Source organism: Poecilia reticulata, chromosome 18 (genome assembly GCF_904066995.2).
Source record: "Poecilia reticulata chromosome 18, P_reticulata-male-v2, whole genome shotgun sequence".
NCBI classification, from domain to species: Eukaryota; Metazoa; Chordata; class Actinopteri; order Cyprinodontiformes; family Poeciliidae; genus Poecilia; species Poecilia reticulata.
In genome coordinates this window covers 19,382,430-19,404,975 of record NC_088847.1, presented here as the reverse complement: position 1 = coordinate 19,404,975, position 22,546 = coordinate 19,382,430, and the positions used below count along the sequence as shown (strand labels likewise).

The 22,546-nt window shown below is 38.5% G+C and overlaps 1 protein-coding gene and 1 long non-coding RNA gene across 5 annotated transcripts in view; one reads left to right on the top strand and one right to left on the bottom strand.

Moving 5' to 3' along the window:
* The first annotated feature begins 84 nt into the window (after positions 1–84).
* Positions 85–22,546, top strand: part of ppp2r5b (protein phosphatase 2, regulatory subunit B', beta) — a 46,528-nt gene continuing 24,066 nt past the window's right edge. The window contains exons 1-2 of the mRNA XM_008435916.3: positions 85–277; positions 21,452–21,648. Of these exons, the coding sequence (XP_008434138.1) occupies positions 85–277; positions 21,452–21,648 (390 nt within the window). The remainder of the gene's footprint in view (positions 278–21,451; positions 21,649–22,546) is intronic.
* The window catches only part of LOC103480753 (uncharacterized), a 51,214-nt gene continuing 29,149 nt past the window's right edge, over positions 482–22,546 (bottom strand). Inside the window, exons 2-5 of one of the 4 annotated variants that reach the window (XR_014084551.1) lie at positions 17,255–17,368; positions 16,915–17,038; positions 16,740–16,823; positions 482–1,793 (exon numbers count right to left, since the gene is read on the bottom strand). This is a non-coding gene — a long non-coding RNA (uncharacterized LOC103480753). Of the gene's footprint in view, positions 1,794–3,740; positions 5,336–9,743; positions 10,133–16,739; positions 16,824–16,914; positions 17,039–17,254; positions 17,369–22,546 lie in introns of those variants that run through there. The other 3 variants (XR_014084553.1, XR_014084552.1, XR_014084554.1) reach the window with 3 other exon arrangements.

Below are 22,546 nucleotides of genomic sequence, written 5' to 3'. Positions count from 1 at the left end.
CACAAAGCCTCCCACTCCATCCATCCATCCACCCGTCCATCTACCCATCCATCCTCCGTTACGCGCTCCACATCTGCAGCCGTCATGGAGACCACCAAGCTGCCCCCGTCCAGCCCCTCCTCGCCGACCACCAGCTTCTCGGTGCCGTCCGCGGAGAAGGTGGACGGCTTTCCGCGCAGGTCGATGCGCAGAGCGCGGCAGAGGAGGTCCCACAGCTCGTCCCAGTTCCGCTACCAGAGCTCCCAGGTGGAGCTCACCCCGCTGCCCCTGCTCAAAGGTGAGAGACAAAAGACGCACACACAATTCCTACAAAGACTGTCAACTCACCTCCGACACAGATGAAGCCCTCCCACTCTATTATAGGCTCTATTTTCAACCCGTCATTTTACTAGAAGCTAATCAGGACTGATTAGCTTGTACATATTCAGCTAACCTGAATGTGTACAAGCCTCCTCTGGTAGATTGACAAAACCACTTTGAAGAGATTTTTCATCACTTTATTCCCTCTTCCGTTTGTTCCATCTTTAGCTCTCAGTCATCAGACAAAACAATTCAAATGAAGATATAAAAAGCGCCCACTAGCTTGTTCTCTATTAGGAATCTGATTTCCGCCATATTCTGGCGCCCCCTCCAGCGCAGCGCCCCTGTGCCTCACCTATAGCGCATACCCCCTTTTTGCGCCACTGGACAGGCATCCACATCTTTTTTCTCTTTTTCACTTCGAAAGGTGAAGCTGATGCGTTCTGTAAAGCTCAGAGTGATATATTTAAGGTGTTTATTTCTTCTTAATTTTGATAATTATCACTTAAAGCTAATGAAAACCCAAATTTAACTGATCATAAATTAATTTTTAATGCAAAAACGTCAGCCTTCTGAACTACTTTTGTTTGTAATCGATTATTCTGACAATGAATCCATTAATCGGAAAGACATGGCAGATTCTGCAGGCATATTAGAAATATATTGAAATATGGAAATAAACAAACAATTAAATTCCTTTTTTAAGTAAGAAAATATATTTTTTGGCCTAAAACACAACAACATAGAATTAATTTAGCGAACACTTGAACATCTGTAGCAAAGGATGCATCTATAACTTAAAAAAACATCAAAGCTCAGCCCTCTTAACATCAGTACAGAGCACAACTAATCTATTGATTATTTTATTATTTCACCAATCAATAACTGGATAGTAAAAGCTGTTTACCATCCAGCTTTCTTCTGCTAAATTGTGTCTTTATTCTAATATTTCGCTAAAGTTGTCGCAGCCTGGCGCTAATACCAGGTCGTACAACACAAAGAGGGAATGACTGAGATAAAAGCTAATTTTTGGAAATGTTTTCTGTCATTTGTAATTTCCTTTTCAGAAAAGAAAGTGGGAATCGATTAAAATCGCATCCGGTTTGAAAAAAAACCATATCATATCGCCCAGCCCTAAGTAACGATAAACAGCATTTAGATATAAAGACAAAAACAAGTCCAGCTTAGTTTAGGCAAACTGGACTGACCACAAGCTGATGCTGAATCTGTGGAGTCGTCTGAACTGAAGCCGTGAAGTTTCCGCCGTTAGCCTTCATTGAGTCACAGCGTCAGTTCGTCTCCCTGACTGATTGATTTGGGAAACGGGCGCAGCAGCCCCTCCATCACAGGAACATTTCCCCCCTTTTCAGCTGCGGACTGGACTCGCTTCCTGACTGCCATGAAATACATAAACATGAGTGACCTTTGTGCCAAACTGGATGGGGATCTGGAGATGCAGATCTGTTGTTGCCATAGTTGTGATCCCTCGGCTCCTGAAAACACACAGAGGAAACTTTTAATCTACCTGAAGGCTGCAAAGCAGGTGGAATCAACAACATGTTGCATTTGAGTCGCAGTGTATGTCTGCGGGAATCGGCCTGCGGCTTGATGCACGTTTGTTTTCTGTGGCAGGATTTGTGTTTTTGCAGTGAGATGCATGTCGAAGCGATCAATACTTTTGATTCTTTTCTTTTCGGTGTCTGAGTCAATAACCAGGATTGTCATGATAGCAAATTTTGCTGGACGATAAATTGTCCCAGAAGTTATTGCGATAAATGGCAACGTTGTTGTTTTGAGGCCATTTTCAAGAAATTTAATGACAATGGCAAAAAATGAACAAACCTTAATTTTGTAAAGAACACGTAGCACTTGAACTGGAAGATATTTTCAATATTCAACATAAAACACAACAAAAAAATGTAAAAAGTAAAAGGGAAACAGAAACTAAAATAAAATGGATCATGAAGTTTTCCCTCTCAAAGATCAATAAATTATGATTTTGTAAAGAGCATTTAGCACTAGCGCACTTAAAACTTAAATAAATAAAATGCTAAAATAAATCCTCCCGCCCAAAACATGAACAAACAACCAAAAACAATAAACAGAAATATAAACCACACAAAACTGAAACCATAAATGAATTGGCAGAAAAACTTCCCTCTAAAAATGATTGATAATCAGAATTATGGAGCTCATTTCAGCTTACAATGTGATTAACGGATTTATTTGATTTACTATTGATCGATTTATTGACAATCAATAAATCTGATGAGGTAGAAAATAAACATTGAAAACTTCATGTACCTTTAAATCAAAACTAGATGTAAACAACCAGCATTGTTAATCAAAACAGGCAAACATCAATAAATAATCTGCAAAATTTGGAAATTCATTTCAAATGATTTACAAAATTTACCTTAAATAATTTTACAATTTTAAATAATTGACACAATTAATTTTAAATAATTTACTAACCGATGAGCTCCGTCCTTATCTGAGCTCTTCCTGCTCCGCCCCTCTTGTGTCTCAAGTGTTTTGGCAACATGGCCGACTGTTTGTGTTTATATTTTGCTCTGACCCCGCTTCATAAACCCATTCTCCCTCTGTGCAGTCGCCGATCTCCTCCCATTAACTCTGAACTGAGGGAAATCGTTTCTGCTTTCAGAGAAGCTCTGAGATCCCTCTGTCTGTCCTCCCTTATGTGTTTTTACACTTCATTTCCCCCGGCTTTAACGTCCTGCCAGGGCGGGGTAAAGTGGTTTGGTTTTTATTGCACCTTTTAGTTCAGCTCTGACTTTGCATACATACATGATGCTGCAGCAGGCAGGCGTCCCGCCTCCTGCATGGCTGCAGCAGCAGCAGCAGCAGCAGCAGCAGCAGCAGCAGCCTGGTGTAGGAGAAATGTCTGCTGTGGGAAAGTCTCTCCCATCGTCGATATGTGGGCCAAATGTGAACACACTCTGCCTTCATGCACATCATGTTCCTTCAGCTGAGCTTCTTGCTAACAGAAACAGAGTCAGATGTACAGCAGGATAACTAGATACTGTCTAGTCTTTTCTATTAACTATTGAACACAAGAGAAACTTTCATGTCTTATTTATTCTGCCTGATTTAAACAAACTATTCTCTTCTGGGGTTGAATGATAATTTTAACATACCGAGTAGAGATGCACCGATCTGCTTTTTTTTAAACTTCCGATACCGATATCAAAGGTTTAATTTTGGCCGATACCGATCTGATACAGAAAAACAGAACTGAATTGACTTGAAAGGTTTCCTTTTTTAAGCACAGACACAAATGTACTGAATTACACATTTATTTAATAACTCTGCAAACTCAAAAACACCAACAGCTTCTCAAGCTTGTGAAGTTAATTTGTTCAGTCAGCACAATTAGGAGTACAGTAGCCAAATAAACTAAAACTGACAAAAACATGGTTCAGAAAGTGCAATTAGAAAATTCTAAATTTTACATTATAATGTAAAATAAATCATAAAATGTGACGTTGATCAGAGCACATAGAATTACAGAGAATAGATCTGCCTGTATGGTTTGGTGATGCCAAACCAATCACAAGTTGGATATTATGCCAATAAAATTGTGATTTTTGTGCGATCATGTGTAAGTCGCGCCTGTGATAGGAGTGCTGACGCGGTCTGGGTGGGCTGCAGCCCCCCATGGGTTTGGATAATAGACAGATAATGTGATCTTGCAGAGAGATGGTATCTCTGAGTCTCCGGTGAACACAGATCGGACCTGGGAGCCGCAGGGATGATCGAAGCAGCCAGCTGATCAATAGGTGAAGGCTGAGGGTAACCAGGTCCAATAAGTCGTTTTACAGAGGATTCATGTCCGGCCTCTGGGTTACAGCAGCGTCTCTACGTGTGCTTACAGTGCAGAGGATACAAAGAGCGACGACGCATCGCTCAGGTCCAAACGGGGCGGAATGAAGCTAAAGAGCAGAGAGAAAGGTTTGACTGGAAAATTACATGTTTTATTCCCACTGGGAGCAAAAGAACTATGGGACTGTCTGCAATCAATCAATCAATCAATCAATCAATCAATCAATCAATCAATCAATCAATCAATCAATCAATCAATCAATCAATCAATCAATCAATCGCTTCATCCATCCATTGTCCAACTATCTTTTCTGCCCATCCGTCCGTCCGTCCGTCCGTCCATCCATCCATTGAACAGAAATAGGAATCTGGGACTTTGACTCTGTAAAATTTTGTCGTTTTGTTTTGTAAACTGTTGAACTGATTGTGAGTCTTTTCGTCTGTTTCTATCGCTAAACACTGATGGAGTAAAAAAGACAATTTTCTTACGATTTATCCACAGAACGAAGCCTCGATGTTGTTGTAAGCTTCAAATTATCCAGTGAATCAAGCTAAAATTGAACTCTACTTGATTCCCCTCAGAAACTCTCGCTTCATGTTTTTCAGAAATGTCACTTTTTTGACTCTAATTATGCTCAAGAAATGGATCTTTAAAGCAAGCAGAGCAGAACCTCAAATGGGATGAGTATCAAAGTCATATCAGAGATGCAGAACTCAGAGAACAAGATGAGTTCTGACATTTAAAAAAAATCAACCTTCACACATTTACCGAGCCTAAACATGGAGGTGAAACTGGCTTCCTGACTTTACAGGCTAATCATGTTTCAAGTCATCAGAAAGAGGCTGAGAGCTCAGAGTAAATGTAAAGGATGTAAAGGATTCTTCTGTTTGAGCGCCATTGTGCACAGAGCAAAGTGAAACAAAATGCTGACTCAAACAGATAAACAAACTGAGAGGTGGAGTCCATTAAAGTAAAGGCGATCTGGCCTGAAGAGTTCTGAAAAGTAGCTAATCTAAACTAATCTGACAGCAGGTCCAAACCTGGAATTTCGGTGATTCAGTAAAAACCTGTCAGCGTTTAGAACAATCTAATTTCTGTGACGGTTCTCTGCTCCTTGACCTTCAGCTGCGATGTGCCCCCCAGGGGTCATGACTCCCGTTTGGCTCCCTGGTCTTGGGTTTTGGGCCAATTCTGTTGGGACAAACCAGAGTTAAGGTCACATTGTATCCATTATGCATTCAGGAGGCCAGCAGAGGCCAGCTGACAAACTCCTGAGACAGACGGTACAAATGTGGACCCAGAAGGACTTCAGGAGATTTCTGATTGGTCGTCCTAAATACGACCCAGAGAAAGAAAGAACAAGACCATCAATGCAGACATCAGGAGAAGAACTCGGTCTCGGTTTGGGTGAAGTGAACTGCGGTTCAGTTTGAAGGCAGATGTGAATGCAAGCGGACCGGAGACCTCCCCAAAAGCAGGAAGCAGACTAGAGAGCAGGGGATTCTGGGTAAATACAACCTAAACAAACACGTTTGTATAGAACCAGCAGGAGAAATGACTTGTGGTCTTTTACCAAAGACAAAAGAGAAATCCTACAACTGAAAAAATATTAACTTATTGCCAACAAACAGCTGAGTGTCTTAAGGTCTAAGGCTGGTTTTGTACTCAAATGAAGTATAAAAATGAGGAAAAGTGAATTTTGCATAACAGGTTCCTTTTAAGTACCTCATCATAGCGTTATATTAATCCTCAGCGAAGGTGGAAATGCTGCAGGCAGATGATTAGTTTGGAGGTTGGGACCTTTTTGGGTTTCATCATGTATTACTATTGTAATTATATGTGGAGCTGCCCGAGGTTTGAAAACTGACAAAATGTTGCAGTAATAACATTTATTAAAAGCCTCACTGGGTGTTTGCTTTGTGTGCTTCTTATAAAAACATAACAGTGGGACACTTTTTGGGCCGTGTTGGGATCTGAGAGAGAATCGTACTGTCGCTAGCAGTTAGCTCGTCACGAACCCAGAGATAAAACTCAGCCGGTTCATTCACTGATAATCACTTTTACGCACTTCTTCACTTGGTTTTACATCAGCTGGAGAATAGTTTAGTATCAACATGATTTAGTTCTTTCTTGTTAAGATTTTACTACGTTTTACTAGTCGTTTCATGGTAGTTTTAGGTTGTATTTTTAGTATAATAAGTAGCTTTTTTTGCCATTTTATTTACAGTACTTTGGTTGTCAAGTATTTTTTAAATTAGCTACAACACTCAAAGTTACTTTCAGTTTTTGCACACAGCAGGTTAAAGATGGAAAAACTTCCAAAATGATTCTTATTGTTCTCATTTCTTCACACCACAACAACCCATCATTTTAACAGCAGTGTGTAAACTTTATGTCCACCTGTAAACTTGTTTCTGTGGCTGAAAGCATAGATGCCATGAAAAACGGCCCAGCATATGAGGAAAATCCAATTGCTTGCTGGTTCCATAAAAAAAGCCCACCGGTAATGTGCCTCTCTCCCTTTTATTTCAGAAAGTAGTTCATCTGAGAGCTCGCATCTGTATTTAGAAGTCACAAGACGATCATATGAAAACCATTTCTGTGTCACCAGAGGCACAAGTCGAACAATCCTAGTGAAAGAACAAAATCACATCTTTTCCTGAGAACAGCAGCAGATGAGGAAAATAGGAATTTATAGTCCTGCTTTACCACAGCTGTTGCTTACACCCAGCTGCGGTGTTGGATTTCCTCTCATCAAAAATTTATACCGGCTCGCTTATTATTGTCTGATACTGACGTGAAAGCAGCAGATTAGCAGCAGAAGGTTTTGAAAACGATTCAACACACCCAGCTTCAAATCTGAACATCATTCCCATCTACTGAAGCGGACTTTTTATGCCAAATTCACATTTTATAGGGTTTTATGCATCAATTTGGGTCAAAAAGCAGCTCAAGCGCTTAAAAAGACAACCTGCTGGTTTTTGGCTATAAGTTAATATTTTTTTTGCGTCTGGAAAATGAGCCGTTTCAAAATCCTGCCGATTATTAAGTCACATTCGATGAACACGGCGCTCTTACCCACCAACCCTACATGAGATCCAGCACCTTTGGTCAGCTGGTTCTACTGCTGTATCCATTGTACAATGGCTGCTGGAAAAGACAAGTGTTTTGTTGTTGGCTTACTATTCAGAAACCACTTGCTGCATTATTGTTGGTTCTGCTTTTCAAAAATGTATGGTTGCATAATTGCGCATCTGTTTGCAGCCGTTTTCACGTGCGACTGTAAACGTCGAGTTGGGGGGCGTGGCCATTAGCTTATCTGGATTTAAAACGGCTCACTATGAAAGGCAGAACTGACCAAATTAAAATCTCATCATCTGAGGGTGATTTTGTGCAAAATAAAAAGTAATAAACATGTTTTGTGTAGCCCTTAGATGTCCAAGGAAGCACAATAGACCTCCTTTAATTATTCAAGCTTTTTTTTCATGCTCACTTTACTATTCAAAAGAAATGCCCCAAAAGGTAAATAGCAATGCAAAAACATTCTCTGCCCTTGACATTTCCATCATCTGCTGCCAGCAGCAGTGACTTTTAAAGGCCTGCCGAGTGGCTTCAAATAACTCCACCAGGCCCTAAAGCATGTTGTGTTACCTTAGAGGGTGTTAAACCTCCTGCACCTGCACAAAACCCATTCTGCTGCTTTGTGCCAGTGGTTAAGTATCTCTAAAAGCCTTGAATCAGCCTGCAGATATCAGAGAGGCTCTACAGACAGTAAATGGATCAGACTTTGTTGAACAGAGTAACAGATGGAGAGTGAAAGCTGAGCGGCATGGCAGGAAGAATTAATTATTGTTGCATGCTTTGAGTTAAAGTGTTACATAAATGCTACATTTTTGTGCTCAGATCCTGTTTAGCATAAGAATTAGGGAGAGTTTTAGCTGTTTTATTTTATACATTTGGCCGGTTTCAGTATAATCGTTTAAATGCAGTTTAGCGGGTCAAAGTGTGCTTTTGCAAGCCTTCTGTTTCTGGAAGGAAATGCTTCCACCACTGTCTGCATTGTACAAAAATACACCACTGCTTGTGTTTCATAACAAGCTCAGAACTGGGCCATTTTCACAGTTAACAATGAGGGGATTAGACGATGGAGAGCATGCCGCCAGATATCCACATCGAAACCAAAGGAGAAGAAAGAAACGCTGCTATCTTGCGATATATGGATTCAGAAAGACGTGAAAGGAAGGTGTTTAGATGTGAAGAGCTGTGTTTGAAAGCAAAACAAACCCGTTAGCCTCCAGTTTTAACCACATTTAGAGGCTGCGTCAGTGATCAAAAAGGGACGAATTTAGAAGAACAAGTTGGTAATTCACAAATCAAACTCAGAACAGGATGTTCACACGTGGTCAAGTTGCTTTTTGTTAACTGCACGAACAGGAAACAAGTCGAAGATGCTGTCTAAAGCAACCCACAGCAAAGCACTGCGAGAATGGTTGGAAAATGACCAAAAACAAACCTGAAGAACCGTCTGCATGTTTTCAGGTGTAAATCGGAGATATAAAATCTCCCTTGCAAATTTTACCTGTTTACCTGTAAAATATCAAAAAAAATTACAAATTGTATCTGAATCAGGGAGGTTCAAACTTTTTATGTGCCAAAATCATCAGCTAAAATAAATAATCAAAAATGTTGTGATTTTTTTCCCTACCTACTCAACAATAAACTAACCGTGATGCAAAATTTCTGCAGTAAGGGGATCGTAGATCCAAAACTTCAAATTTTAACCCGTCAGCCATCAACATGTCAATTTGACCTCATCTATTTTTATTTATATTTTTAGTTTCAGTTCATTTTTACCAAAGGATAAGTAAAGTAACAAGCTTTACTTGTGCCCCCACCAGGCTAAGCATTGCTTATTTATTTAAGTCTTTTTAAAATGTTTGCATTTTTAAGACTTTATAGTTGGTGTTCAGGTATTAATCTTCCAATCTTTCAACAACACATAATTATCAAGAGATATTTTCAAATTTCCTGTCAACTTTAAACATTTTTTAACTCAAAAATACGACAGGACGCTGGATGAACTCAACCACCAGGCTTAGCAAGTTTTCTGGGGGAAACCTTGAATGTCTCATTGTTACAATGACAATATAGATTCTATTCTATTCTATTCTATTCTATTCTATTCTATTCTATTCTATTCTATTTATTCTATTCAAATGGTTTTCCTTGTTAAATAAAAGGCAGCCAGTCTCAACTGAAGAAACCTGGAAAAATATTTTGTCTTTTCTCAGCGATAAAAACTGGATCTGCGTCCGGCTTCATTCGAAGACACCTGCTGCAATCATCCAACTTTCAATAAAGCAAAAAAAAAAAGCAGATTTTGGTCCACAAAGGTGTCCTTTAAAGTAAAAGTCAATGAGCAGATGTGGCTCTAGTTGCTGGGAAAAGATGATCACCTTGTGTTGCAACGTCTTTGTGGGTGAATTTTAGTAAAAAAGTCTCCAATTTATTTAATTTATTGTAATATTGTGGTCAGGGGGCCACACAAATTCAGTCCAGCGGCCACAAATGGTCCCCTTCCCCCACTTTGAACACCTACTTCTAAATGAACTGTCAATTATTCCAGAGAAAAGGCGAGTAGTTTTAAATAGTTATTTTTTTATTCATAAATCCACTCAGAGAATAAACAAAGCGATGTAACAAACACCACCCAGTGTGTTAGTTAGTGTGTTTGTTCATATCATAACAATCAATGTACAGATGATTGTGTTTTAAACGCAGTGTTTGCTGTAACGCTTCACCTTCTCCAGCAGCCTGGATGTGGTGACTGAATGACTCCTGGTGCGCGTTTCAGGCCCGGCCGGGTCGGTCCGGTTTAGTGTTACAGAAGGCGTGGAGTAGTTTCTGCTCTCAGATCAATTAAGAGAAAGAGTGGGGGGAGAAGAAAGTGGTCCAGCGGAGCGGATGAGGAAATGACTTAACATTAAGCTGATAGGTGGAGCAGGAGCAGGAGCAGAGAGGGAGGAGGAAATTTAAAAAAAAAGCAAAGGAAACTGGTTGGCAGAGGATGTGATAAAAAGCCAAACAATGCAATAACTCTGAAGTTATAATCACAACCTAAACATTCACCTGGAAGCAGAGAAAATAAAACATTAAACATTCAGAAATGATATGATCTCACTAAACCTGATGTAATAGATAATTGATAAATTAAAAAGAGCTCAATAATTTCCATTGGAAGTGCAAACAGCATTGGTTGTTTACAGAAACATCATAATACGTTTTATTTATGTTTTCAGCTGTGTGGTTTTCATTTCTGTTCTATTTTTTGTTCATTGTTTTTTGGTTGCCATGTTTCATTTCGAATATTTAAAATATCTTCCAGTTCCAGCGTTGCGTGTTTTTCATAAAATTAAAGTTTATTTGTCTTTGAGAGGGAGAACTTTCATAATTAAGCCGCTATCAATCAATAAATTACGCGAAAATTGTCTCAAAATAACAATATTATCGTTTATTGCAATAATTACTTATCATCCAGTAAAATTTGTCGACATGAAAGGCGTAGTCCTCACACACTACAGAGATATACTGAAAAGGGAAAAATCTAATCCGGCTTTCTATTTAGAAACACATCAACCTCAGAAAAGAGCAGCTGAGCCTCAGTCAAATTCAGGGAGATGTGATTTATTTTCTCTCCATTTTATCACATTTTCTTATCTGTGAGCGACGCAGCGGCGAGGCAGAAAGCTGCTAATCGGATGTTGAAGATGTCTCCAGCTGGGAGAGCTTCGGCCCAGATTTGTTTACTAACTGTCGGCCATTTCTGTTTACATCCTACCAGCAGATATTATTTCCAGAGGAGATTTTTATTACCCTCATAACCCGAAAGTAATTAGAAAATACGTTTGGAGGTTTAATAAAGGGCATAGTAAGCGTCCTTTTTGTCAAAAGTGCTGCTGATTTCAGCAGCTACGCTGCGAGGAAACGTGGTTATGTGACTCCAATACATAATAACCAGCAGCAGGAGGCTTAGAGGGATTTTTCTATGATCAGAGCAATAAATGAATCCAAACAACTGAAACTAATTAAAGTAATATATAAACCAAAGTTTTTCATACATCATAATGAAATTATATGGAAGATTTCAGCATTTTTCTGTCTTCAAAATCTGTTAAAATTCAGGTACTTGAAAACACAGTAGTTTGTGTTATTTATAAAATATATATAACAGAACAAGGGAGTGAAGTTGGTGTATAAATGACCTTTTCTGGACCTTATGAGTCCTGCTGAGTTCAGTTCCCCCATTTTTAATGAGAATTAACTCCAATTCCTAAATAAGAAATCACGTACTGAATGGCAGGATGTGGAATTATACATTTCTTTTTATATGAAAATAATTTTTTTTCTTTAAACTTTTGGCAAATGTTTGCATTTTTCTTAGTCAAAACATTTGTTGTAACCATGGCATTACGTCTGAAATGGATCCACACAAAAGAAGTGAAGTGAACGTTGAGCATGTGTTTGAATGTGGCCATGACCAGGGTCATGAGGTCAAAGGTCAGGCTACCACTTCTACTGGCTTTACACTGGACTAGTTCAGGATTAGTGGATTTTCCGTGGAACGTCTCTCCAGATTATTTGTGGAAATTGAGCAAACCTGAAATATTCCAAAGAAATGCATTTTGGGAAGCTAAACCTCATTGGTGCGATGCTATTGGCTGGTGTTTGCAAAGCAGCCAATCCAGGAGTGCCATTTATTTTCCTTGGCACTGATTGGCTGAACCCGACGGCAGCAGCTGTTAGCTGCTGTCGTTGTGCTAAGACGGTTTCTACTGTGTGTATTAATGCAAATTAATGTATATTTAGTGTTTAAACAAATTAAATAGGCAGTTTTAAGTGTTTTAGAGTGGCTGTAATCCCAGTGATCCACTATTATTGATTAACCAAACCTTTTGATGCAATCCCAGATTAACAGATTATTGTACTTTTTTAACTGGTAGATTTTTTTAACTTTCAACACATTTAACATAAATGTTAAACAATCTGCCAGTGGAACTAGCACTTTTTTTTTTATTTTTATTTTTACCAATATTAAGGAAGTATTTACTTAAAACAAGCTGCTATATCTTGCTGAAAAGTTACTTGTAAGTTAGTTTTGTCTGATTTCTAGTGAATTTAGATACTTGACATGAAACTAGACCAAAAAAATCCTGTTAAGCTTCATTGTTTTTGCAGTGTAACATTAACCTATAACATGGGTATTTGGGTTGTTTCTGCAGGTCTTGTACCAGGGTTTGTTTTTAGCAGATTCAGTTTCAGAGCTGATTACAGGAACTGCCCGCTGGAAGTGTTTATGTTTTTGAGGACAATCTGCTGTGGCGGACATCGCCAGCCGCTGAACACAGCAGGATGAGCGGACCAATATGCTGATTCACAGAATCTGCTAGAATACATGAAAAGGCCTTATTTTCAAGGAAAGTATGTTTTAAAGCCCAGTTCTGTCTGCTGCTGGTCGGGCTGTAACGGCGCACTGCAGGCTGCTGCTCATTAATTGTTTTCGATGCACTACATTAGCCCTGACTAGGAATTATGCTAATATATGACGTTAGCTGACTAATGACACTGACAAAATGAAGGAAATCACAAAAACAAGTAAACAAACCAAGAAATAGAAAAAGGATATCTAACTAGTTGAGTAATTTGGAATGAAACTTTTAAAACTAAACTTTGGTATTGTTAGCATTGAACAGATTTACATATATCAAAAATTACCAAGTATTGCACAGCTGCGGTAAGATATTGCTGTATTTATTTTATGACTTTGATTTCAGGTGTGATTTTTTTTATTTACTTTTTTGCCTACTAGTTTGCGGCTTGTGGGCAAAAAACAAAAACAAAAAAAAAACAAGTCTAGTCAAGTTTGTTTGTATTTATATGCAAGTTCAATGTGCTTAGCACTATAAAAACGTAACAGAGTGACCAATTATGAACCAGCAGTTAACATTATTTATGATAAATGTCATCAACAGAATCACCAAGCAAAGATGCATCAGATATGTTGATCAATATTCTTGTTTTTATGAATCAAAAGCAACTCGAAGCAGGAGGGCTTTTAGTCTAGATTTAATGGAAGTCAGTGTTTTGGCTGTTTGTTCCAGATCTGTGGAGCATAGAAGCTCCACAGATCTTCTATGGAGCTTCTATAGAAGATCTGTATATATCTGTATAGATCTGTAAACATAGAGAAGCAGCATAGAGAATGCAGCTTCTCTATGTTTGGCTCTGGTTCTTCAGACCAGAACCAGAAGGCCTGAGAGGTCCGGATCTTTAATGTATTGTGTTGCTAAGCCGTTCAGTGATAAACTCAGACTCTATTCTCCTAAATTAAAGCACCAAGATAATGTATCTGCAGGTGAAAATGACTGAGCTCTCCAGGTTTTTGTTTGTCCAGTGAGCAGGACGGTGGAGTGGACGTTGCTGCTGTGATCGGGTCGGGATTAGATTATTTAAAGACGGACTTGAAGTGCGTCACGTAAACCCCTTAAGGTGGTATTTATACCGCCCTGACTTTTACACCGCACGGCGCCTCAATGCTAATAGCTGCTGTTCCCTTCTCCTATTTATAACCGCGTCTTCTTTATCTGCCTCTTTCCCCCTTTCCTTCCCTCCGTTTCTCCATGCCGTTTGCGTCACTCTATCTGTGCATTGACAGAGGTGCAGAGGCGGCTTCGCTGAAACAGAAGCTGTCCTCCTTTCTCTCCGTCTCTCTCTCTCTCTCTCTGTGTCACACACTCAGCCCCAAACAGAATAACTGTTATTTAAAGACGAGAGCGGCTCATTTAAGAAAAAAAAAGCCTCAGAGAGACGGAGAAGAGGAAGGGAAAGATGGAGGGAGAGGACCAAGGGAGGTACCCAGGGATGGAAAGATGAGAGAGGAGGAGGAAGAGGATGATGTCATTCTTTAACCCTCTACCACTCCCCTCTTCTTCCTCCTTTTTCCTCCCTATTCTCCACCTTCTCTCTCTCTCCAGCAGGACTATATTTAGATTTATGCAGCTGTGTGTGTTTGAGCTGCTGATTCTTATGTATCGCTGCTCCTTTTACCAAACCCTCCTCTTCCTCCTCTTCATTCTTCCCTGCCACATCATTGCTCCCTCACCTTTTTGCAGATGTTGTATAATTATCAACAAGGCTTATTTAAAATGAAAAACATCTCGTCTCTGCAGCCCAACTCTGTTTAAATAACGTCCCTGTGTCATACAAAAAGTGCCTTCACTTAAAAAAAAAAAAAAATCTAACACAAACACACGGATGCTTCCAGGGGTGGCTGAGGGCAAAACTGGAAATAATATTGTGTACAAAAAAATACCAGCAGTAAATACCGCCTTTGTTTATGTAAATAGCAAAGCGCTGCTGCTTTATTTCTACACGGCCTCTACAAACACAGGCAGCGTGTGACTCACTGCCAGAGGAACATTTCTATTCACATTTTATTTTATTTTTTTCAAATGAGCATCTATTTAAAAGGCACAATTGGATTTTGACTCTGTTGTTAAATTTAAAATTGCACTTCCAATGGCAATTTAAATTAAATATTAAAATTGAAATTAAGAATATCTGTTTTGTATTTTCATAAATACAGTAAAATGTACATAAATCTGTAGTCATTGGAATATTTTACTCTGGTTTTGATTAGTCTGTGGTTGTGTCCAGATTCAGGGGCTGCATCTCTAAAACGTTCAAATTCGTTCCTGTTCTTGTCTCAGTTTGCTCTGTTGCCTAGCAACCGTGACATCAGAATTCCAACGTAACGGAACGTAGCGGTTGAGTTTTCCAACAGCCAAAATATAAAATAAACAAATCCAGCCTCTAAGTAGAAATAAAACGCCACAGCTCTTAGTGTCTGTGCTTTGATAGCTACAGTAGATGATAAGCTATCAGTTAATAGCAAAATATTAACTAGGAGGTAATAGTTAATATATTAGTTAGCTCTCTTAGTTAACATTTCAGCAGTTAGTTAACAGTTAATTAGCAGTTAACTAACTGGTAACTATTAACTGTTAGTTAACTGCGGAAATGTTGCAAGTTAGCACTACTAGTTAACAGTTCATCAGTTAGCTAACAGCTAATAGTTAGCTAATAGCTAACTTAACTAACTGTTCAGCTGTTAGCTAACAGATTGCTAATTATAAACTGTAGGCTATGTTAGCTGTTATTTAATACCTAACTATTAGCATTTAGCCAACATCAGTTTAACTACCTTGGAGGACAGCTAACAGTTAGCTAAACAGTATATCAATCAAAAATGAGTACCTCCTATGTTAAAAAAGCCCTTGTGATAGTTTTTTATGTCAACACTGTTTTAACACTTAGACTGATATGCTAGTATTTAACGGTTATTTAAAAAAATAAAGGCATTAAAACATAAATCTGTGTGCAATTAGTCTATGTATTGTGTTTCACTGAATTGAGTTTGTGAAATAAATGAACTTTTCAATAATATTCTAATATACTGAACAAGCCTGTACTTGCTTCACCTTTCTAATGAAAACATAACAGATTAGAATATTACACCAGATATATATATATATATATATATATATATATATATAACAGTTAATAGTTACCAGTTAGTTAACTGCTATATATATATATATATATAAAATAAAGAAATGTGGGCTTAATTAATGAAAACCATCAGTAATACCTATGTATGTAAAGGTAATTTTAATTTGGCAAACGAGCCTCAGCAGAGCTCACAGTCTAATTTATTTTGTAGGCTGTGTTGCAGTAAGTGTGAGGCGTTTCCTGCTATAGAATCTATCAGGTGTAAAATCAAGGTTAAAAATAAAAATAGTATTGTTCACTTGACCGACTGTGGTTCTGTTCGCAGTGTGCGTTTCACAGAGGAAGGTCATTATTATCGACTGCAGCCCACTGCGCTCCTTATGAGAAAAGAAGCCGTACATTGGGTCTCCTGTGCAAGCCTCAGTGTGTTTGACTTTATTTCCCACAATGCTGAGGTGGCTTTTTTAATTACTTGTCACACAGGTTGAAATGCTGTGACACACTCCGGTGACGAGACCAAAACTGGTTTCATTTTAGAGCCGGTAACATCGTCAGGTCTAATGATTCCCTCAGTATTTCATTAGGAAGTCAATCATTTCGGGTTGTTGTGCAGTAATTGTTCTATGTGCACAAAGTTTTACTCTGATTTTCATCCTCTCTCCTTTTTTCTACGTACTTTTTCATCCACGTTTGTATTTTTTTCTCGGTTTTGTTGCAAGCAGACTTCAACAGCAGGAGCTGATGCCAAGCCTCCGGAGCAACAACTAATTTGAAAGTCTTTGTACAAAACGTGCCAGTAATTGAGGAAGGCGCTGTAAATTTAAAATAGATTTTTTATATTTTTGTTTACACTGTTGCTTGTGTCTATTTATCTGGATTCTCCAGCTTTATAATGCAGTGTTGATGGATTTAAAATAAACTCTTTAATGTAGCTGCTCTCCATCTTTAAGTTATTTCACTGACATGTTGGCAGTTTTCGTGAAAACGTTTGCAAGTTTGTACTTTTATACAAGTTTTCTAGACTTACCTTCCAATTATTATTCCAACTTTTTGAAATGTTTTGCTTGTTCCCAACTTTAAATTCATGAATTTGTCTTAGATTGTTGAAAATCTTAAAAAAAAAAAAAAAAAAATGTTAAAAGCGGTTTCCAATATCTGTTTGTGAAAAAAAAGTGCAAGAAAAGAACAATTTCCAAAATTACCTAATGGAGTCGTTTGTTTTCTGAATTGGAGTTAATTTTTGTCCGCCTACTCTCTTCCTGTCTGCTTGGGGATCAGGCGTAGGTGGTTTACCTTTGCTGAGTGCGGTGATTTCCTTTAATTGAGCTGAAACAAACAGAAATATAAAACTGAACTGTTTTAAAACTGATAGTGAGCGCCTCGTTCTGCAGTTACTGGAGTAAAATACTGCGTTTGCATTGTCAGGAAGCATGAGGCTTCCTCGTCAAGCATTAAGTTGTTAAAAAACAGAAAAGAATTTTTTTCTTTTCTCCTCAGTGTTTTAGGCTTTTTCGCGTTCATGTCCTTCACCTTTTTACCTACATTTGTTCTCGTGCCTCTCAACACAAATGCAGTTTTCACGTCTTTATTTCCTCCTCTTTCCTTTCAGTCCCATCCTCTCCACATTCAGTGAGGGTTACATTTCACCTTCGCAGTCTGGGGAGAAAAAGCAGAAAAGACGAAGGAAGGAGAAAGATTAAAACAAAAACGGAAAAGTGGAGCGTAAAGTTCTCAGTCTAACCTAAAGACGTGTTGGTGGTGAAATAAGTGAGTTTGTTGGGGAGCAGTGGGAACTTTGCTGCCAGTCACTCAAACTGGCTGCGGTTCAGGAACAAACTGGAACTTCTCAGCGACTCACCGAGTGTCAAAACGAAAAACAGCCAAACAAAAAGAACCGCGTCGACAACGGAGAGAAGACACAGCGAAGGTTCGAGCAGATAAAAGGTTCATCAGAAGACGTAAAAGAGACCTAATATCTGGACTTTATATCGTTAGATAAATTAACCTTCAAGTCGAACGGTAAAGAGGAATCAAGGTTTTCCGTCTTCATCAGATCTGACTTCAGTTTGGAAATGTTTGCAGCTGTTTTGGTCACTCTTTCCTTTGCAATCAACGCTTCAGTTCACTTACATTTGCAGATATTTATTTATTTTGTGCTCCCAAGAGCTCCCATCACAGCATTTTAATCAAGTTAATGTCTGGACTTTGACTAGGCCGTGGCAACACATTGCTTTTGTTGCAGGGTTTCGGGCCGTTATCCTCGTGAATCAGTTTGTGCTTTTAAGATGGACTTTCTGCAGAGTTTATTAATGTTTGATTCAGCGAGAATAACTGCAGAACAAGCCCAGATCACCACCCTGCCACCACCGTGCTAACCAGCACATTCATGTTTTTTTCTTATCGATTCGTAACTCAACTAATGATTATTTTAGTAATTGATTATTCTGACAATTAAATGAATAAAAATATTGGCTCATTCTGCAGATTTTTCATATAACCACTTACGTAACTTTTTAAAAGTATGTATATTTATTTTACATATTTGTTAAAGCTGTCCCCGGGTTGCGACAGTACGTTATGAGAAAGATCCTTTAAAGGATCAATCTCCTCCACCGCCTGCGCAGCCACACAGAGGTTGATTGATAGCACTAAGACCCGCCTCCTGGCTCTGATTGGTTGTTTCTAGTTAGCACTGGGAGAAGACAGAGGAGCAAAGTTTCATAACAAACTGTCATCGCATGGTGACAGCTTTAACAAAAATGTAAAAAATATATATTTTTATAAAAGTTACTGCAGCTGGAAGTCTTTTTTATGCAATACTAGAAATACATGAAAAAATGCAAATAAACAAATAATTGAATTAATATTTAAACATTGTATTCCATGAAATGCAATAGCAGCATTCCTTTAGAGTTAAAGGATGCAGCTAAAATAATATTTCCAACATCAACATGTAAAAAGCTCAGCCTTTTCTGCTTCACTTAACATCAATACACCGTAGGACTGATCTGTTGATTTATTTATTTTTACTAATTAATACGTTGACAGCAACAGTTCCTTATTAACAGAGGTTTTGGCAGAATTTGAACCAGGTGAAGCTAAAACTAAAACACTTGAGAAGTTCCGACCAGAACTTATTAAATAAATGTTTTTTTTTTATCTTAAATGAAAAATGTGTAGATTTTCTGTACAGTTTTGGGCTAATCACTTCTCTTCAGTAAATAACGTTCTTTTGAGTCTGTATACTCCACTTTCTACATTAGTTGACAATTATTTCAATAATCATCACGATTAATCATTTCAGCCCTAAACTCTATCTCTGTTCTCCAGTTATGTTCTCTTGTTGTATTTACTGCCAACTTTGTGTGGAGGATTTAAGTGAATCTTCTCCTGGACTCCATGCTTAGCGCCACTTACTGGTCTGGAGGAGTAAAATAGCGTTTTGGGGCGTTCCCTCTCTCTCTCTCTCTCTCTCTCTCTCTCTCTCTGTGTCCATGTGGATAAAAACATTTCTGGAAGTTTGTGTACATGTGTTTTTAAAACCGATAACTGATTTAGGAAAAAAACAAAACAAAATCTTTTTGTGTTGTTCTTTACATCCTTAAGATCCAGAGAAATGCTGCACTAATAGAAGTATATTCAACTAATAAAATACAATGTTTTTAATTATCTACTAATTTCCCTCCTAAATCCAGGAGCATAAGGGTGGATTTAGTTTTTCCTGTGATCTTTTATTCCCGAGGCTGTGACTGATTTCTTAGCTCCTCACACTTTTAGTTTTCTTCCTGTTTGACTCCATAGCAAAGGGAACAGATGGTCTAGGTGAGCCCAGAGGAGGTGAGGGGGCTCTGGGAGTGGAGGGGCTCCAGGCTGCAGCCCCCTTCACGCCTGCAGGTTAAGACGGGTTAAATTTAATCCTCTCCTCCTGTGATTCTGTCTGCGGGTAAAAACCTCGGCTCTTCCAATGCTCAGTTGGCGCAGAAAGCAACTTGTGAACTGTTTAGTTTTGTTCCAAAAAGAGGAAAATAATCTATTTAGGACTTAATGTTCCCTGTTGAAACTAGTGTCTTTAATGGATTTCATGGTTTTATTTCCTCAGTTGGGATGAAATGTCTGTCTGTGGAGAAGGACTTTCTTTATTTTTTGTGTTTTTAGTAGATGCTTCATATTGGGGTAAAATAATTTAGCTAAAATATTAGCATATTTGTGTCAACAAGTCATTATTTAGATTCCTATTTTCTCCTGCAATCCAAATCTGGATGAAGATATAAATCTGAAATGCAGCCTGAGGCAGAAAAAACAAGTTTCATGCCAAACCTGAGACGGCCGATTATTCCTTCTGCAAGGTTTCCTTTTCAATCATGAGATCTGATCGGTCTGATAAACCTTTTATCTTCACAATCATCAGGTTTCTGTAGCTTTTGTGTGCATGTTAGCATGGTGACATTAGCATTGGTTTTGAAGAGATGCTACAGTTGAGGTGCCGTTTGTAAAGTAACACAGTAAAATATGAACAGTAGTATTTTGGTTTTTAGCCTGTTGAGAAAAAACAAGATTAATTTTTCAAAGTCATATTTTCGCCATGGTATTCATACATTTATAAATGTCACATAGTTCCAAACTAAATATTTAATTCACTAGATAAATATTTCACTTGCAGATTAAATATTTAGTTGGGACGTTTGTTTGCCGGATCCAGAGCAAAATGTTTAGCTAAACTAAATGTTTGAATTTAGTTTGTTCAGTCTAGTTTGCTGAGACGATTGTTTTCTGGACAGGTATCCAGAAAACAAACAGAAATGCTGAAACACTGAGTTATTTTAAATCGCCCCATTTGTTCAGAGCTGAAATTGATTCATAATAACTAAATTAATTTAAACGTTTATTGTTTTGCCAAAGACAGGAGAAATCCTCCAACCGTTAAAATCTGATGCTACTCCATTTTAGTTTACATTTGATGAAGAAGGAAGTTGTGCTCAGCGTCTTCTTTAGGAGTTTTCATGCCGGCGCAGCGCCCCCACAGGCGAGGAGGGGAACAGGCTCTTCAAAAGGTTTGGATCGCTTGACGCTGTGCAGAGCGAAAACAAAACGCACAAGCTGAAAATGTAACAAATGTTTCAGCTTTCGTCCCCAGTCGAACAGAGTAAATCCAGTCATAGTCGATAAAGAGCAAATGAGTCTTATTTGCTGTTGCCATGTCCTGTAATATCGCCTGTAACTCCGTGTGCAGTCATTTGGTTTTGTGTGATGCTTAACAAGCTGAGCTGATAACTTTCACACTCCCAGGCTCCTGGAATCAACTCAGATTTCATTGTCTGTGATATGTAATCCCTGGGTTTCCACTGTCTGTGTGAAAGTCTGAGTTTTCGATGGTTCTATTGTGTTCGCAGCCAGCAGGTTGGTTCAGTGCGACGAACCAGGTGTTTTGAATGTTTGTGACAGATGTTAGGACTCGGATTCAGCGCAGAAATCTGGAGGAATTCGCCGTGTTTGTGGACGAATGCCATCCCCTGCCTGTGCTGGTAGAGTAATGGTCTGGCTCTCCTTCCCTCATCACCTGAGAGAGAGAAGAAGAAACTTGTGCAACACATGTGCTGGAGCTCTTTTTCTCACGCTCCCACTTTGTCAAACAGTTTATTTTCAAACACACAGAGCTTCTTTTGGGAATGGATTTAGCCGACTTTCTGGCTTTTAACGTTTTCCTCTCTCTGTGTTTCCTCCCACCCATGGCTCTCCCAGACGCCCCGGTGGCAGAGCTACATGACCTGTTCTGCAAGAAGCTGCAGCAGTGCTGCGTGCTGTTTGACTTCCTGGACTGCGTGGCCGACCTGAAGGGGAAGGAGATCAAACGTGCGGCGCTTAACGAGCTGGTGGAGAGCGTGGCCACCAGCAGAGGAGTCCTCATCGAGCCTCTCTACCCAGAGGCCATAAAGATGGTAAGACTAGCAGGAAGGTCAAAGGTTGAATGAGTTGGGATGAGTTTAGTAGTTGTTGTTTTTCTAAATATATATTTATTAAACTTTTCAACATTTTTGTGTTTTGACACCACAGACAAAGCAAAACTTAAACGTTTGGGTCATAAACATAACTATGCTCAGATGTTTTTATCTCCATTTATTTCGATCAGGTTTTTAAAAACAAGAAAACAAGCAATCAGAGAAAACATGTGCATGGATAACCAAGAACAAAATGATTTGTTTTCCACTGTTTTTCTCTTTGAAAAGGAGCAGAAAGAAGTGAACACTTGTTTATTAATCCCACCCTTTATCTCAATTTTACTGACTCAATAATTATAAACATTTTTTAAAAATAAAACCATGTTATAATAGTCATGTGCTTGTTCAATAAACTGGGGCTAAAGAGCCAAAAAATACATTATACATATTACATAGACGAAATGGTTACAAACTAACTCATAACGAGACAATAAACTCTACGGATCATAATAATAACAATCATGACAACAACTGAACACAGAGCATTAGAATATTTACCAACTCCCTGCCAACAAATTATTCTTAATCTATGTTATATAGCAATAAATAAATGTAAAAAAACAGAGAAAGAGATATAAAAACTAACGATAATAAGATGGTTGTAACTGTAACTGGAGTCGTTTCTTTAGTTACAGTGATGATAAACATTTTCATGGTTGTTTGGATGTTTCATGCAGATCTGGAAAAACTTAAGAATCCACTGCACTGAACCCCATTGAAAAGCTCCAGGTTATTCCACCAAATATTGATTTCTGAACTCTTCCTGAGTTAAAACATCATATTGTTGTTTCTAAATTAATATTAACTTGTTTTCTTTGCATTATTTGAGGTCTGAAAG